We start from the raw sequence: 19,791 nt of genomic DNA on the forward strand, positions 1-19,791 counted from the left end.
TTGATTTGGTTATAGAAAATAAAAACACAATTAAGTATTTTAAATATTTAAGCATCAACATAAATCAGTTAGGTATGGCTACAGAAACGTTTCAGAATGGGTAATTTTAGACATCTATATGTGCTATTTGAATGATTAGTTTAAAATATTCTTTATGCATTTTATGATGGCTTGAATATCAAATGTTACTAATAGATAAACTTTTAACACTCTTTTGGACATTTTAAGATTGGAAACTGTTTTTTTTAAACCAAAATTTCTTCTGCAATCCTTATATGGTTAAACATATCACTGTTCTAGAAATAATACCACCATTGATTTTCCCCTATTAGTCTTTGTTAAATTTTCACTTTTCAAAAAATTGTGTAAAATTTATTTTTGCTTCAAATAAAGAAATACTTGGCATGAGTAAAGTTTTATCCTGTCCAGTACTATAGAAAAAATTTCACATAATATTTCATTGCATATAAGAAAATAATCATCACTGAAAGTTAACCAATCAAAATTCCCCCCTTATTTAACCTGTGCATGTGTGTAACCAGTGTAACCAATGTAACCATTAGGTCAATGAAGGTTACAAATGTGTACCAGGATTTGAGAAGTCTGAATATGATGATTGATGATAATTTGTATGAGTGTAACCAATGTAACCAATGTAACCATTATCTCAATGGGGGTTACAAAACAAGGTAACTGAATTTTGGTGCACATTTTGTGCCTTATATGTGAATTGGCCACCTTCTTGTCATAAAATTGGTTCAATCCACCATTTTCCTCTTTCGAAATGCCTGCACCAAGTCAAGAATATGTCAGTTGTTTTCTATTCGTTAAGTGTGTTTGAGCTATTGGTTTTGGCATTTCATTTGGGACTTCAGAGTTCGGTATTTGAGTTATTTTTCTTTTAAGAATTAAGTTCATTCGGATCATATATAATGTTTCGGATTAGTTAAACAACATCATCGTAAAATGTAGAAAGTGCTTTTCCATCCGAAATATGTTTCTTACAGGTAAGGCCAAAACATTGATATAGATATATATCGTTTTATGTTTTTCCTTGTATGGTTGCTATCTTAATGACATATTTCCCACAAACACCCTTTTTTAATAAAGCTTTTTATATGACCGCAAAAATTTAAAAAAATTTGGTCGTATATTGGTATAACGTTGGCATCGTCGTCGTCTGAAGACATTTGGTTTTCGCACTATAACTTTAGTATAAGTGAAAAGAAATCTATGAAATTTAAACACAAGGTTTATGACAACAAAAAGGAAGGTTGGGATTGATTTTGGGAGTTTTTGTCCTAACAGTTTAGGAACTAGGGGCCAAAAGGGTCCAAAATTAAACTTTGTTTGATTTCATTAAAAATTGAATTATTTGGATTCTTTGATATGCCAAATCTAACCATGCATTTAGATTCTTAATTTTTGGTCCCGTTTTGAAATTGGTCTACGTTAAGGTCCAAAGGGTCCCAAACTAAACTTAGTTTGATTTTAACAAAAATTGAATTGAAGGGGTTCTTTGAATTGCTGAATCTAAAGATGTACTAAGATTTTTGACTATGGGCCCAGTTTTCAAGTTGGTCCAAATCGGGGTCTAAGATTAAACTTTGTTTGATTTCAACAAAAATTGAATATCAGTTGAGGTTCTTCAATATGCGGAATTTAACCATGTATTTAGATTTTTAATATTTGGGCCCAGATATCAAATTGGTCCACATTGAGGTCTAAAGGGTCAAAAATTGAACATTATTAGATTTCATAAAAAATTGAATTCTTGGGGTTCTTTGATATGCTGAATTTAACCATGTATTTAGATTTTGGATATTGGACCATAATAGGTAAATGTTCAATTTAAAATTTTTAAGTTTAAGTTCTTAGACCACATTCATTCTGTGTCAGAAACCTATCTTGTGTCATTTATTTAATCACAATCCAAATTCAGAGCTGTATCAAGCTTGAATGTTGTGTCCATACTTGCCCCAACTGTTCCTGCTTCAACCTCTGCGGTCGTATAAAGCTTCGCCCTGCGGAGCATCTAGTTGGAATAAAAAAAACATTAATATATAACGAATTTGTATTTATGTACAAAAACATAAAATACTCCAGTATAAATATTTATAACGAGGTGCAATTATATTGTTAAATATATGGAAAATACATTTTTTTTAAGAATTGAATGCTGCTTTTTGTAAATTTATTGGGGTGTAAAAGCGTTGACCGAAGTACATTTTGTATGAAGGGCGGAAGCGCTTCATACTAAAAATGTGCGCACGGTCAACGCTTTTACAACCCTATAAAGTTACAAAAAGAAGCATTCAATACTTATAATTACATTTTTTTTAGCTAGAATCATGAAAACACGATTTTTATCAAGTTTTCATTTAATTTACCTGTGCACTTTATTGCGGGACCTCGTGTCATCATGAATGATAAATGTTATTGTCTAATACAATTGTTTCAGGAATAGCACGAGATGTGCAGTTGGCCAATCAGAATAACGTATTATAATGAAACATACATCTAATGTAATTATTTAGAAATTATTATCGTATGTTTTAAAGTTAAATGCATAAAATCAAGGTAAAACAAATGAAACAAACATAACCGCAATATGACACATGAAGAGAGGCGAAATATATCAAATAGCAATTCAAACTAATAAATCGAAAAAACCAGCTGAAAATTCCATGGCTAAAAAAGGAAAAGACCAGAAGACACACAACAGTAAACAAAAAAACACATAGAAAACCCAAGACTGAACAACACAAACCCCACCAAAACTGTCTGTGATATCTTATTGTATGTGAATTACACTATTATATTAATGGAGTTAAAAAAACAAACAAAAAAGAGTTCATCCATTAAGGTTCATGTGGACCCTTTGCTAAAAATGGCTGTTTTTTCGACTCAAAATTTACAGAGTACAGACAAATTCGTGCATCTGGAAAAGTTTTAAGGCATAGCATGCCCTAGATAAATAGAATTCAAATGTATTGTATGATCTAGAAAATTCATAACTTAACTGGATTTTGCCGTGCACTTTTTTCGTGCCTGCAGAAGATGATAAGCAAAAAATGTACTTTAATGACTCCAGAAGTTGTCATAAACCTTAAGCATACAACATGATTACAAAAAGTATAAAAAAAAATACCAATTTTTGTACTACTGAAATACTGCATATTTATTATTTGGCAACTGATTTATAAGAAAATATATTTGTTCGTTTGAACAGTTTCAATGTTAAATCTGAATTAAGAATCATGATATGAAAAACTTTTAAACTTCTGTTTGAAGCCTATTTGTATATTTGGGTCATCTGAATCTGACATTAACATTGGATTTGTAATTTATCATAGTTGATAAAATAATAGTTAGAAAACGTGCACATGATCTGATGAATGTAACTTTCTATAAATAAAGCATTTGTAAAGGCAACAGTAGTATACCGCTGCTCGAAATTTATAAATCGATAGAGAAAAAAAAACACAAATCCGAGTTACAAACTAAAACTGAGGGAAACGCGTCAAATATAAGAGAACTACGACACAACAGATACATAATATTAAAATGTACGACACACAGAAACGAACTATAATATAACAAATATAAAAATTGATATTGACATTTGTATGTTTGATCAATTTAGAATTGCATTGATCATATTTTGTCTTAATACAGTTTTACAGTATTTTCATTTCATCCCAGTAAGACAATAGAAGAACATGAGTTCTGTGAGAATAGTTGCCGCCAGTATGATCATAATTAATCTATTAAGAAATGTAGCAAAAACTTTCCATTGTGCAGTGCTTTCGAAGTGTCCGTCTTTTTCAATAGGCCCGACTTGACTTCCCTTCTTGCATGTATATGATGTTAAACATTTTAGCCATCTCGGGGCTGGCTTTGCTGCGTCTTTATTGTAAAATAAGTGAATAAGCAAGACACACAGTGTTATCATGGTACTAAACACAAGCTGCAATATCAAAAACATGTTGAAATTTGATAACGGATCCGTTGCCGGAAGTTTGTCTTCCACCATTGTCATGAATACGGTGAAGGTCAGCAGCATCGTTACGGAGTATGCCATTCTGTCAGAGGAATCAAGCGGCAGTAGAAACACTAACAAGTTCGCTACACTTATGACATAAACCGGAACTACTAAATTCATCATCATAAAAAGGGGTCTACGTGCGAGTTTGATCTGGTATCTTAACTGTGACCATGTTACGTCGGCATGGAGTGGACCAGTTTGTACTGTAGACTCGTGAATTGTGAATTCAGAATGCATTGTGGTATAATTGATGTGCGCGCCATCTCTATTCGTTACCAGTTTGACGTCGATAGCAGGGTGCATCGAATCTAACTGAACTGAACATTCGTGTTCATCGAATGGAAACTTTGATATATCAACATTACAGATTGTTTCCCAAACACCTGAACTTGTTATAGTTGCTGATCCGTTATAGAGATATGTTACATAAATCATTTTACTGTCGAAGTAATTATCAAATTTATACAAGGAATGATAACCAATGGTGTTGCCAATCACAACTTTCGGAACCCAGGCATCATGAATAGACAGTTGTAAGAAGTCCAGATTTCCATGCTCGGTAGGTTTCCATGCTATTATTTCATCCCACCATTTTAATGTAAATTTTCCCAAAAATGTAAAAACTCCACTTTTTTCATTAAAGTCTATGACTGAGTTAATATGAAATTTGATGTACACATTAACTGTTTCAGCACTTAGTTCTCTTGGTTTTACATGCTTTGTGTAGTTAGCCAGGACTGAGTTGTAAAGCTTTCTTGCAAACTGATAATTCATTCCACAACAAATGTTTACAAGTGCGGACATTAAGATAAATCTACAGAAAACCAACATCTTTCTTAAAAAATAAAATTCCACCCTTAAGAAAGTGTTGAATATCCCGGAATGCGGTTTAGATTGGACTATATATCGGAATTTCTTTTACAGCAACAACGTTATTAAACTATTGCAAAAACCTCGTGGGCGTTTTATATCAATTGATGTTCACTCTTAGTTTAAACATATTTATTCATCATCAATACAAATATATCATCATACAAAATACACAATAATAATAGGATTCGGAAACAAGCAATATATAGCTTATATTAATCCGTTTCCTTGAAATACCAACTCCAGTTAACTATTACATAAATATAGCATGCAATGTTACTATGATATGGAACAAGTATAAACTAAGTAACTATATAACAAAAAAGAAAGGAGAAAAAAAAATCATTTTAAAATAATGAAAATAAATACAACAAAAGAAGAAAAAAAAGTAAAAAAAAGAAAAAGAAAACTACACCGAAATACTACACACATGTTTAGATGAAATGCAACTTAGTGAGAATAGTGAATAACAATTTAACTTGTAAATCTCTTGCACTTTAGTAGGAATTTTTGTACTTTTCCAAAAATATCTTTATTTTGGTCTAAATTTAGAGCTTGTGACCCAAATAAAAGTAAATTCGTGTTTAGTGTGACTGGATAATTAATTGAGAAAATAATGTCATTACGCAATTCGTCATATTTTTTACAATGCAATAAGAAATGAGCTGTAGACTCGATCAAACCACACGAGCAGTTTGAAGAATCTACTAGATTTCGCTTGAACAAATGTTCATTTAGAGAACTACTATTCATCCTTAATCTGGCATGTAATACTTGACCCATTCTTGTTCCAGTGTAGTAAAAATTTGGGCATTTATTATTTGGGTTTTTTATACGACTTTTAAAAATGCTTAAAGACGTAGAATTTCTCGTTTGGTCTGGTAACTTATTCCACAATTTAATAGACGAAGGAAGGAAATAATCGGAGTAAAGATTGGTTCTTGTACGAATTTCCGAAGTATTTTGAGTCTGACGAGTGAAATGGTTATGTAAATTAACTATTTGATTTGGTACCAAGTTTTGTAAATAATATGGAGTTTCCTTATTCACCATTTTATAAAACATAGTGAGCTTGTGTTTTTCCCTTCTTTCTGAAAGTGTTTCCCAACCCGTTTCCTTATAAAGCATCTGTATCGAAGTTAATTTATTCCCACCTGTTACAATTCTCATAGCTTCAATTTGAACATTTTCCACTTTATTTATCAAGTATTGTGTTTGATTATCCCAAATGACATCCCCGTACTCTAATATTGGTCGAATGTATGAAAAATACATTTTTTCTAAAGTGAACCTATTCAGTACAAAACGCATCTTCCTAAGGATATTTATTCTATTGTATGCACGTTTAACTATATATTCAATGTGAATATTCCATAATCCATTATTTGAAAAAATAATACCTAAATGTTTATGAGTAGAAACTTCTTGAAGATCAGTGTCATTCATTTTTAAGATCGGATGACTAGGTTTTATTGATTTTCTTGAAATAATCATGGTTTCTGTTTTTTGTGAGTTAAAGTTTACAAGCCACTTAGAGGACCACATATGAATTTTTTTCAGATCTCCATTAAGAATTTCAGCAGTATTTTCAGGGGTGTCTACTGTCAAATAAATACTAGTGTCGTCTGCAAATAATTTGATAGTAGCTTTAATATCAGATACTATATCATTAATAAAGATAAGAAAAAGTAGCGGACCTAAAATTGAGCCCTGTGGGACACCTGCATTTATCTGTCTCCATGTTGAATTGCTTCCATTTAAGACCACCCGTTGACTCCTCTCAGATAGATAATCACAAAACCAATTAAGTAAATTTCCAGAAATTCCATATTGTTTTAGTTTTGATAATAGCCCTTTATGCCAAACCCGATCAAAAGCTTTGCTGATGTCACAAAAAACCACCCTAATCTCTTTTCCGTTATCTAAAGCTCTACCAAAGTAGTTAGAAATATCTATAAGTTGATTTATGGCAGAATCGCCTTTTGTAAAACCCGATTGATTAGGGGTGATTATCCTATTTTCAATAAGAAAGTTGTGTACATGTTTATAGACACATCGCTCCATGCACTTTGATAAAATACTTAACAGCGAGATTGGTCTGTAATTTTTTACTTCATTACAATTATTACTCTTAAAAACAGGAGTTACATTTGCTTTTTTCCAATCTGCCGGAAATATAGCATTAGATAAAGATAAATTAAATAGTTTACAAAGTGGAAATTTTAGCTGTGATACAGCCTCTTTTAATAAAATTGGACTTATCAAGTCTGGACCTGAGGCCTTATTTGGATTTAAAATCTTTAAAACATCTTCGACCTCACTATCTTTAAGTGTAATGTCACTTAGTGTATAGTCTGGAACGGTTAAGTCAGGAATAACAGCTTCGGTATCATCTATGTTTGTCTGCATGGCAAAAAAGTTATTAAATTCATTCGCTTTATCGATATCATTAAAAATCAAGTTATCATTCTTAAGCAGGGGAGGAATACCCGAGTGAGTAGGTTTGATACCAGAAATTTGGTTACAAGTTTTCCACCAAGTTCTTGCCGATAGGTTACTATTTGACAATTTTTGTATAAGATTATTTTGATATTGTTCGCGAGCTTGTCTTATTGAAGTGGTCACTTTATTTCTATTTTGTCTAAATTTATTCCAATCGGCGGGTCGGTTAAACCGCTTAGCTTTCGAGTGTAAACGGTTTTTCTTTCTTATGAGTTTTCTTAAATCGTTATTTAACCAAGCAGGGTCAGATTTACGAATAGTTACGATTCTATTGGGTATGGAAATTTCAGCTGCATCAAGGATACGATTTGAAATTTCTGAATTAATTTTATCAACATCATTTAGAGCAAATATTCTATCCCAGTTGGTTTTGGTCAATATGCGTCTATATTCATCAAAATCACCTTGCTTATATAACCATATTTTTCTTTTAAAAGACAAACAAGCAGGTTTTTGTGCATTAATAAACCCCATAACTGGACAGTGATATCTTATTTGGTCTAAAAGTGGTGGCCCTACTCCACAATACGGTACAAAATCGGAATTATCAGTTATGATTATGTCAATTAGCGAAGACGATTGTTCCGTAAAATGAGTTGGATCTTCAATAAGTTGTTCTAGACTGTAATTTGTACAAATATTATGTATTTTGGAATTAGCCCCATTTAGCAAGTTATCGTTAAAATCTCCCGTTACAACAATTCGGTCACATTTTACATCATTTACGGCAGACTCAATTGAACTTTCAATTTTTGTCCATATTTCATTATTACTTTTAGGTGGCACGTAGAAGGTTCCGTACAATACATTTTTGTTATTTATTTTTAGCTGAATCCATATAACCTCAACACCGGGCACTTCCAAATCATCACGTCTCTTCGAATGAATATTTTCTTTAACATATACTATTACCCCTCCCCCACTTTTCATGGGACCCCTATCTTTCCTGAATGGTTTCTGGTAGTTTAAAAGTTCAACTGAGTCTGACGAGTTATTACCGTTCAACCAAGTTTCAGTAAATGACAGTATATCAAAATCTTCGTACTCAGCAAGAATCAGATCAAGTTTTGGAAGTAAGCTTTGCACATTTAAATGTAAAAAGGAAATTGAAGTTGAAAACATTTCACGTATACTGTTACTCTCTGATACACTTTCGAAGCTAATATTATGATCGTCATTATCATCAGATAGCGGATGAGGGCCAGGATTAGTTTCTATTCCGCCCATAATAAGAAGTAATTGAAGAACAAGTAACACAATTATAATTTGAACAACGTTATCCGAAGACTGATCTCTATCCCCTAAACAATGCGATTGACTATCGTTTTCGATAAAACCGAAATGTGAACAATTTTTTATGCATTTGTTTAAAACAGACAATTCAAGAGAAAACCAAATCATTGTGATAACTCTAAAAGTGTTAACCTTTTCTTTTGAAAAATACAACAAGTAGAAAAGATACACCTCATACGTATTACAAAATAGATTATTTGTTTTACCACATATGTTATGTACAAAAAGACCAACTCTCATTCTATATTGATCGATTCCAATACCCATTATGTAACACCAGACTGGTCAACTAAGTAGTGAGAGTGGTCATACAAAAATACAAGAAGATAACAATACAAGTCTACACTGTCTATAAATAAACATTCAATAGAATTCAAAACATTCAAAACAGTTTGCATTTCATCGGTGTACAAAAATAAGCAATAAAAAAAGGAATTTAACTTATATACAAAAAATATGTTCCTGACCAGATCAAGGAACATACAACTGGGACGTGTTCACTCTTTGTGCAAACCTATGTAAGATTTCATTAAAACTTGTATCATTATATTTTACAATTATCTATTAAGGTGAAATTGTATTTAACATGTTTAATTAATTTACTGAATTATTACCATTTCCACTGTATTTGAACGAATCAAGATTAGTATCTTGGAAGACATCTTCGCTAGCCAAGGGTTACGATCCACTCCCATTCTCTTCACCCTTGGTGGATTGAGATAAAATTTATGAGACACAACGTAAGGATTTTTATTGGTTGCAGTCGAAACTCAAAATCAAAAAGCGCCTATAACATGATCACGTGTAAATGTAGAAAGTGTTTGTAAACAATTGCCACGTGTTTATTGTGCAACAAGTCTTTACATTCTATAAACATACGACTATATTTAGTGACAGCTTCAATGTTTTTAATCAATTAGTAGAAGTTCCTGTGTATGTTTCATGCACAAATGCATGAATGTTGACGTATATTTTCGTTTCCGGCTTAATCAAGTGTGTAGAATCTAGACGCTAACGTGCTTTTACCTCCAAATTGAAGAGTCCAAGTGCGACCATTGTTCAAGAATAATGTATTCGGAATGGGCGTGATTTTAATCTTCCGATAGATGGCGTAACTTTTTTTCACAAATGTTGGCTTAATCTGCCAAGGGCGAAGAGAACGGGATCGAGTGGATCATAACCCTTTATATTTCATCCAAACGTTTTAAATGTGAAACAATTCAGATAATGTTTTCTTATGGATTATTTTCATGAGTGTATTTGAAATTTTCTACCAAACAGTACTGAAACCAAACATCTAGTCTAAATACACATAATCTACACACATAAATAGCTTTCAAATGCTGAAGTATTATGAGGTTTTATTTCATAAATACCTGTTAGTAAAGAAGAGCAAAAGACAAATAGTGTATTGAACTAGGCTATTGTACATTTCGTCAAATTCGGTCTGACAAGTGTACATGTGATTATGGATCATTTTATTTTTTTGTTTTTGTTTTTTTGTTGTTTTTTTATTTTAACAGTTTTACATGTTTATATTGCAACTGATCTTTTTGTTATTGAACCCTTTGTGAAAAGAAGAAATGTAGGAAGGAAAAAATGCAAGACAATACATTGTAAATTTCTAGATGTAAGTCAAGAAAGAGGCCGACTTAACTGTATCTGTAGTATCTTTTATCTCTAGTTCGATGGGATAAATGCGTTCCACATAGTCACCAAATTTTGAATTATTTAGTGAAAGAACATCATCTATATAGCGAAAAGTAGAGTAAAAGGATATTGCTAACTTCTTATCTTTCTTCCTAAAAAGTTCCTGCATGAAGTCAGCCTCATAATAATAAAGAAACAAGTCGGCAAGTAGAGGGGCACAGTTTGTTCCCAACTCTGGCTAAAGCAATCTTTACCTTTGGGTCTAAAATCCTTACTGTTTTGACTGCTTGAAATATTTTACGAACAACTACAGTGACTGAAAAGAAAAAGGCTACATCATCGATTATGTTCTCACTTAATTGTCTTAAATAACAAATCAGTGATCCCCTGCAGATAACATGCCCACTATACCGGTGATTCCCTACAGATAACACGTGCACCAGATCGGTGATCCCCTGCAGATAACACGTGCACCAGATCGGTGATGCCATGCATATGACATGCCCACTAGGTCGGTGATTCCCTACAGATAGCATGGCCATCAGAGCAGTTATCCCCTTCAGATAACATAACCACTAGTTTGGTGATCCCCTGCAGATAACATGCCCACCAGATCCGTGATCCTCTGCAGATTACACGTCCACCAGATCGGGGATCCCCTGCAAATAACACGTCCACCAGATCAGTGATTACATGCAGATAACATGCCCATCAGATCGGTGATTCCCTACAGATAACACGTCCACCAGATACGTCCACCAGCTCGGTGATCCCTTGTGTACTAAACGTCCACCAGTAGTGGCACATTTACAGAGGTTTAGTAGGACAGCTTATTCTCTTTAATGTAACATTATAGTAGGAATATGTTTTGATATACGTTGGTTGCTAATAATATTCATCTGGTAACCACACCAATTTTGCTTTAGTGTTATATAATAGAGCAGTGATCCCATAGACACGAAACGTCCACCATTAGTGGCAAAAACTCACTCATTTTGTAGGATGGCTGTTTCTTTTTAATGTTACATTACAGTAGAAACATGTTTTGATGTACGTTTGGTGCTTATAACTGTTCATCTGGTACACACACCACATTTAAAATCACATTTTTATCATTAACTAATGAATTTAAACTTATTGCCATGTTAGTGAAAATGTTCCATAAAAGGCGGTTATCACAGTTTACCATACCTTTATATAAATTATTAAAAAAAAATTGAAAACGAAGTCGACCATTTGAAAAATGAACTCATTCATCAGTCAAGAATATTAATTTCAATCTTAAAAATTGAGATGTATTGTTAAAGGCTATATGTTTTCCTCTAGATGTCTGTTTGGTTCTGTGTTGTTGTATTACTGTCAATTATATTTCTGACAAGTTTTCTTCTATTCATATGGATGTTTTTACTTATACGGTATTTTACTCTTTTGTCCCTTTCTTGGGACAAAAAGCATCAGAAATCATATGTATTGAAGCGTGTCAGATTATAGAATTTAAGCTAATAAACCTGTTGTAAACTTCTATATATATAATTATGTTACATTCCTTTTGATTAGCTTCCTTACATCAAAATGAATAAAGATCTGACGTAATTATAAAGATTAAAGGGAAAATTTTCAAAGCAAGTATTTTGTTAAAAAAAAGCACATACAAAGTATAAAAACATGGAATGAATCTCAGAAACTTATTCATTATCGATTTTGTCATGACTTTACTGTACTATTATAGAAGGCATTTAACTCGTTATCTGAGTTAATATCTTCCATAGGACACATATACAAAAGAACTTCGTCATCTTTATTTTTATCAAAGTTTGTGTTTGCAAGTTTATTATATGTCGGTGGATGTTTCAAGCACGATACCAGGGTAGATTGCAATATATATATATATATATATATATAACTCGTCTAAACATCAACCCAACAATGTTAGATCTGTAAATTTGCTTTCGCAAATTTTTGGTTCTTCCCTCGCCGGGATTCGAACCCATGCTACTGTGATATCGTGACACCAAATCGCCTGCACTGCAGCCGTCCCGCTAGACCACACGACCACCTGGGCTCTCAAAAAAAGAGCTTTCGGTGGGCATGTGTTACCTTTCCACGTCAGTTTTAATCTAGCGGCGTACTACAGTACATGATATATAAGGCATGAAGATGTTATTGTTACAGATCAGCTGAATTATCTATAGTAAAGGATCCTACAAATTAATGTAAGATACAGTCACAGAAAATAATTATATTCATAAGTACGTCTGAGTCAGTGACAACCCTACAACAGATGTATCCATCGGATCGCCATCAATGATTATATATATATATATGTGGCAGTTAGGCAGTTTAATGTCCAAATAAAATGAAATAAACATGACAACACGTGCTCCCTATGGTAACACTCAAATTCATTAAAAGATGATTTACAAGAAAAACCTGAAAACTTAATTTATTGTATATTTTATTTTAAACATTTTTTGATTCGATCGTCACTGATGAGTCTGGTATCTATGATGAGTTTATTTCCATACATTTTGTTTTACGATTCATTTCTGAAGCTGCTGTCATAAATGCTTAAAAAATCGTGTAAGGGAGACATATTTAAAATCAATCAGTAAGCGACTTGATATGATTTAAAAGCAATAATTTTTTTTAACAGTACACATTATGATGAATTTGTAAGAATGAAAACAAAATCACGCCCCTCTATGACCGCCAAAACATAATTATATTTCACCAACAACAAAAAATATTGTACCAATTAAACGATTCGTATGAAGTTTTAGCTCAATATGTTCTAATTTGTTTTTAAAATTCATCATATGGGATTCGCCTTGTTTTTTAAGTACTTAAAAAGTTATAGAAATAAAATATATTTCAATTAATCTAATCAGATAAAAAAAATTACCTCAATGAACGTATTTGGATATCTATTCTCACATATTGTAAGAAAATGTTCTAAAATATAATATGAACAACTGTGAACCCTATAAAAGGAGCTAGGACACTAAATATTTGTAAAGTATAAGAACATTTTTTTTAAAGATGATTCAATTAATTACCACTTCAATAAGTTAAGAACGAGATTCAAATAGATTTATGTAACAATACAAAATAGTTATGAATATCATTCAATATTTCATGTTATTAATCAAATTTTTGTCAATAGTGTATCCATACAAGCTGATTAGTTTATAGAAAACAAATTTAGTCTTAGTTTTTAAGACCACATTATTTTGTGTCATCGTATTCTAATCTTAATCACGGTGTTCTACTTTTAACCCGAAAGTGTTTTTTCTACTTATTTAATTCCAGTGAAATTGAAATGATACTGCATTTTGATCCAGATAGGGGAAATAACTCTTGCACTACTTTTTTATTCGGTTTTGCGGGAAAACCACCTTAATGTCGCTGTGTGACTCTTCACGAAAGCACTTAAGAACTGATACTTATAAAAAGTAACAATTTAAAGCTACTAAAAATATTCTTTATATTCTTTCTGTTCATTAGGAAAGGTTGAATATTCTATTTTTTTTCTACAATCCATGCCGTGAATGGCTTTAGAAATAAAAACATCATTTCTTATACTCGAAATAAAAGGATTTTTACTGACAACAAACAATACTTCAGATTCTTTTCTATTCATCAATTTAAATAACATAGACATAGTACATGTATTTATTTCAGATTTTTTGTAATTGTTTGCAATTTGTAAATAATATATATGGTATTTATAATTTTCCATTTATCAAGTTTGTGGCGTTTTGAATGTATGTCTTTTTCCTTTAATCACGAGAGCTTGCAAAAACACGACTACTTTCTGTACCAAATCAGGAATACGGCAGTTTTTGTCCGTTCGTTCGATGTGTTTGAGCTTCCGATTTTGCCATTTGAGAAGTGACTTTTCGTTTTGAATTTTCCTCAGAGTTGGTATTTTTGTGTTATATAACACACCTATAACCTCTAGAAAAAACGTTTTTAATACTTAAATTCTTAAGCAAATATTCACGATTTTTAAAATTATTTTTTGCGTTATGGCTACTTCCAAATGCACAATTGACAGGTCATTACTTAGGAGTTTGCCGCCATCTTAACTTTCGTTTTAGGAAACATAGTTCATCGAAGTGTAAACCAACAGAAAACATCTAATTGATCCTCCAATGCAAGAACTTATAGATATGCAAATCATATCAGAATAATTAAATCTTAACCTATTATCGGTATACTATATTTCAATGCATTAACAATTGAACCGTTTAAACAATGCAAATATCATGCTAATTTATTTCATTGCAGTACATTTTTTGGAGTTCAGAACGTACTTCCAACAAGTATGCAAACACATACTCCAAACAGATAGGCACTCCGGCTTCCTTCATCAATGAAACACTAAAATCCACGAAAAAGCACAACAGTGAGGTGCTAAAAGTGGAATTAAACACCATGCAATCAAACAAGTAATCAACCGAACTGCCACATCATCAACAACTGCACTCTTTAATCAATCGAAAACAAAATAAACAGTTAATTGACGATATTATTTTTCTAAAAAATATAATTCTCAGTTCGAGATTATTACTTGTTTCTTCGATAAAGAAAATATAATCAGAAGTTAAGATACCTAATCTCTGAAAAACTTCAGAGAAAGATTTTTATTACGAATACCAATGATGATAGAAATGGTCATGGATTTACATTTCATTAACAGACATATAACAGGCTCATCAACCATGATTAGACATTATCCTCTGCAACTTTAAAAGAATTAATTATCAACACAAATTAGATGAAACCTAATTAGCCTTTTCAGTAGAGTTGCATGTTTCATCGTTAAAGTTCATATCGTGCACAATAAAGGCAACAAAAGTATACCGCTATACAATCTTACTAGAACATACATTATATATCGTCTGGCCAACTCTTATCAGTGACATACTTATCCATACTTTAAGACCAGTATATGATGTAACTTTTGTACTGAAATGACGATATTGAAACTAATGCGATGTATGCAGGTTTTCGGTATTTGGATAGTCCTGTATATGTCCGGTACGTAACCAATTAACATAACATTATCAAAAGAAAAATATAAGGATAACTGACTTTCAAAAAAAATAAGCCTCTTTTGGTACTAGCCACTACGAAGGTCAACCTGGTAGAGATATATGATCACAGGACTTCTTCTCCTTTTCAGGGAGTACAACCCTCGCTATTCAAGTTGGGGAATTGGTTCTGCTGTATGGGATGCATATATACTCAGCAACATCCGGTTGGAATACGGTCGTAAAATTTGCTGCCTCGGTTTTCAATGGAGCAACCTCATTAACAACAGCCTATTTTGTATGTGTCAGATGCACTTTGAGACAGACGTTTTAACCTTTTTTCCAAGGAAGTCAAACAAATTACATAGAAATACATAGGATTAAATTATTTTCTGATTCGATAAAAAAGAATAATGTAAATGATTATGTTGAACTCAAACTCTTTCACATGTTAAAATCTGTTTCATTAGTACGTATAAGACTTGTGGATCACAATTTTATTCCATATTTTTTTTCAGAAACTCATAGCGTACCTGTAGACTTAGCATCTCCTGAGGTTTTTGACCCTGTTTTCTATTCTAACTACTACCATCAAGTGATCACACATTCTGTAAATTCACCAGAAGCTGTGAAACAACACTGGCTTACGCATGGTATAGATGCTGGGTGGCAAGGATCAGGACAGTTTCATTCAAAAGAGTATATTGCAAGGTATAATGTAACAGATTATTCTGAGACTCCCTAAATATAATGCATCTTCCTTAAATAAAGCTAGTTCAGTTTTATTTGATTATTGCTGTCAGTATATATCGTTTACTGAATCTGATTTTGACTTAATTTCATTATTCACATCATATTTGAAAGAATCGGACTTCCCCATCAACATTTAGATGTAAACAGACAGACGCGATTCGCTTGATTTATTTTAGAGATATAAGCATTGCTAAATAAACAAAAACAAACAATAAACTGTCTTTGTTTAAAAAGGAAAGAGACAAATTCTTAGTCATGTGATCATAAGATATGGCTAGCACATAATTTTCTTCTAATGAAACGTTGCCTCAATTTTTCTTAGGTATCCCGATCTCCAAAAAGCTTTTGGAAATAATTATAGAGCCGCCATTCAACATTATCTGACGTTTCACAATTCTGAACATCGGTTAGGTTTATCAACTAGTCATCATTTCGGAGGCCGTTGGACGGCATTAAACCATGGTATCTATATCGGTTCTTCGACTCGAACAGGAGGGGCGGTCGACAGTCTTACATGGAACAACAAGGAATTTATCAACTCTCGGGATCATGGGCGTCAAATGCAGATGGCATGTAACACCAACAAATACACCGAGTGTTACAACCCGACGGAAGCTGGTGGTCTTTGTGATCACACACTCTCAACAACCCACACTCATATAGATTGGGTCCATGTTCATGAAAATGTTATGGAAAGCTTAGTAAGTTAATATGGGGTGTCAACATATCTTAACATATCATAAACGGTAATCTCAAGGCCAATAAGTCCTAAATATATGAATTATTTATTGTTATAATTTAAAATTGTTTTAAATATTTTTCTATATTTTAGTAAAAATACGTTTTCTCTTTCAAAACTTATATTTTCTTTTGTATAGCATTTTGTTAAAAGAAGGGAATTATAATTTTGAGATGTGATTGTCAAAACATAATTGAAAACACAAGACAAGAAGTACATTGTATACGTTCTAAACCTATTCATTATCTTTTTAATATATAACAAAAATAAACAAATGACATTTCGATTGTAACAATTAACAATACAATCCAAGAGAAGGTTGCACGAGTTGTAAATAACTAAAACATACACGCTGAACGATATTCTTCTCCAAATTATCACAATCATAAAAAGAAAAAAAGAGCAGTTGTGAAATAAGTTAGACAATTCATGTGCATATTCCTTACTTTTGACAGACACCTGAAGACCTGTCGTGCAATACAAGTATTTGAATGATTAGAATTTTCTGTGGCAAAGTAGCTCGATCCATGTGATAGTTAAACATGCGGTTTGGGCTTTGCGCAATGTAGAAGGCCGAATTGTGCCCTATATTTCTTAATTTATGTGTCATTTGGTCTCATGTAGAGAGTTGTCTCATTGGCAATCATACCTCATCTTCGTTTATATTTATACTACTACTTCTGCTACTATATCGTCTAGTACTACTATTATTACTACTTCTTAAAATACTAATCTTCTTGTATCTGCTGCTGACAATCACCTCAAACTAATATGTACGTAAATTTACCATTTCGTACAAAGTTCGAACATATATCTGATACATACAGTGGATTCATTTTTGTTCGTGGGTATTAGTTTTCGTGGATTAAGGAAAACTTACACGTTCGTAGATATTTATTTTCGTGGATTTGCCAAAGTCTGCATACACGCCTATTAAATACTTGCTTTTCGATTAACATTTCATTTCTTCGTTCACTTGTACCTATGATATCCACGAAAATTGCTATTTCAACGAATAATAGTGAATCCCTGTAATCTTTTGACAGGTTTATCCAGCTTTTTGGAAACCAGTCAAACCTTCATCAGGAACACAACATGATTGTCATTATGGACAATGGTGTCCAGCACACCAGGGCTACCATACAACATACGACTATCCTTTCCACAAGAAGATTACAATAGGAACACATGGCATTAATAATTGTTTTGAATTTGTATCAAATTTTACGATAGGCGGAAACTGGCCTCAAGACGACTTGTTGATTCAGATGGAAGCACCTGCAGTCTATATGACCTATGAGTTTACCAAACAATTCACGTTCAATCCAGCTACAAGGCTTGCTGAAAATTACCATAATAAACATTTACCATTTATCTTATCGACTCCAGACCACAACTACGCACTTGGAGCGTATACCCCACAAAGACAGGATACAGATATACATGAAAATTACGATAGCCATTTATTCAAAGGTTCAAATTTCGCTGGTGCAACCTCAAAATTCAATATCGTTTTCTATAAGAGACCTCATGGTACAGGGGTTCGTCAGTATGTTTACAGAACTTACTTCTGTGTCGGAACCTTAAATGACGTCACTAGTTGTTTGCATAAGATTATGACGGCTGTTCCAAAATAAAATTAATCCGGAGTACAATAAAGCGTTCAGTGAACATTACTTGTTAATTTACTATTAATTTCAATTAAACAAGATATAAGGCAATTATAGCAAAAGGTCCACAAGTTATAATGATTTCGTAAAAGCCTTGAGAGAAGACAAAACAAAAACACAGTGTCTAAAATTATAGCAGAAGGTCCAAATAAACATGATAAAGTCAACAGTTAAAACGTAAAAACAATTCTAAAAAGAGGGGAGAACAGAAAAAAACATCAGACTACATAACCATATGCCATCAATTATAGTCTTACGATCGTGATGTAAATCAGACTCGATATAGCTTCGGACAAGAGGGAAAAAATCCAAAACTGACTATTTCATATCATAGGAATCACAAAACGAAACAAAGTACTTGTTGGTCTACCCTTTATGTTAGAATAATGAACCTTGATACCTTTGATAGAAAAATGGATATGAGGTATGGTTGCCATTTTTTTTCGTATCGAGACAATCAATTTGATCACGTCATCTGCATTACAACATCTCAGGGTGATGTCATCTTAGTGAACTTGCACATCAGTGTGAGGGGTCAAAGTAGAAAAGTAAATAATGTATAAGAACCGGAACAGCTATATGACATAAACAGACTTTCATTAAACCGAAATTTTAAGAAAGTTTTGTTAGAAATCAAGTCCGTAATGAAGGACTGACTACAGGGCTAAATAATGCAACACTTGTTTATTTTTTTAGATAATTATATTTTTTAAACAATTGTTGCACATAGAAAAACTTGCGTGAAATGATCTTTTAAGTTTCAACATTGATACAAACAATGTTCAGTAATCTTACCACAGCTATTAAAAGTTTCTAACAAGTCCTTAACAACCGCATAACAATATGCGAGAATGGAAACAAATTAACACCAACAGTGTTAGTGAGAAAGTCTGGACTGTTATTTTGTGTACTTCAAGTAGCACTAACGTTTTTTTGTATTTGTTATGAGTAAAGTCTTTTACATCATATTATTATACTTTACTTCTTAAACTTTATTTCCTGACATGATTCAAAGATTTTCAGATGAAAAAAATGTTTGTAAATCAATGTCTATACTTAGCTTTAAACATGGTCTGTAAAAAGAGAGACTATCTTACTAAATACTGGTACCTGATGATGGCATTATTTAACGACCTTCACTGGATCTACATCCCTCGCACGGCTGGTATATCATTGATTTGTTTCTTTTCAGGTTTTCGTGTTGTTTTTGCCATGGCATTCTTTGTTCGT

General features: G+C 32.5%; 3 protein-coding genes across 3 annotated transcripts; 1 reads left to right on the top strand and 2 right to left on the bottom strand.

The window, feature by feature from the left end:
• Positions 1-3,691: 3,691 nt before the first annotated feature.
• LOC139526240 (neuronal acetylcholine receptor subunit alpha-9-I-like) lies at positions 3,692-4,852 on the bottom strand. The gene has a single exon (XM_071321370.1). The coding sequence runs from the start codon at positions 4,850-4,852 to the stop codon at positions 3,692-3,694; it is 1,161 nt and encodes a 386-aa protein (XP_071177471.1).
• Positions 4,852-8,647, bottom strand: LOC139526241 (uncharacterized). The gene is made up of 3 exons (XM_071321371.1): positions 7,048-8,647; positions 6,319-6,543; positions 4,852-4,862 (listed from the first exon to the last, which is right to left on the bottom strand). Exons 1-3 carry the CDS (start codon positions 8,645-8,647, stop codon positions 4,852-4,854), a joined length of 1,836 nt encoding a protein of 611 aa, XP_071177472.1.
• A 6,630-nt stretch (positions 8,648-15,277) lies between these two features.
• LOC139527272 (uncharacterized) lies at positions 15,278-18,562 on the top strand. Its single transcript, XM_071322619.1, has 4 exons — positions 15,278-15,406; positions 15,918-16,110; positions 16,475-16,853; positions 17,938-18,562. Exons 1-4 carry the CDS (start codon positions 15,340-15,342, stop codon positions 18,526-18,528), a joined length of 1,230 nt encoding a protein of 409 aa, XP_071178720.1. The 5' UTR covers positions 15,278-15,339; the 3' UTR covers positions 18,529-18,562.
• Positions 18,563-19,791: the final 1,229 nt, after the last annotated feature.

The sequence above is a fragment of the Mytilus edulis genome, chromosome 6, assembly GCF_963676685.1.
Source record: "Mytilus edulis chromosome 6, xbMytEdul2.2, whole genome shotgun sequence".
NCBI classification, from domain to species: domain Eukaryota; kingdom Metazoa; phylum Mollusca; class Bivalvia; order Mytilida; family Mytilidae; genus Mytilus; species Mytilus edulis.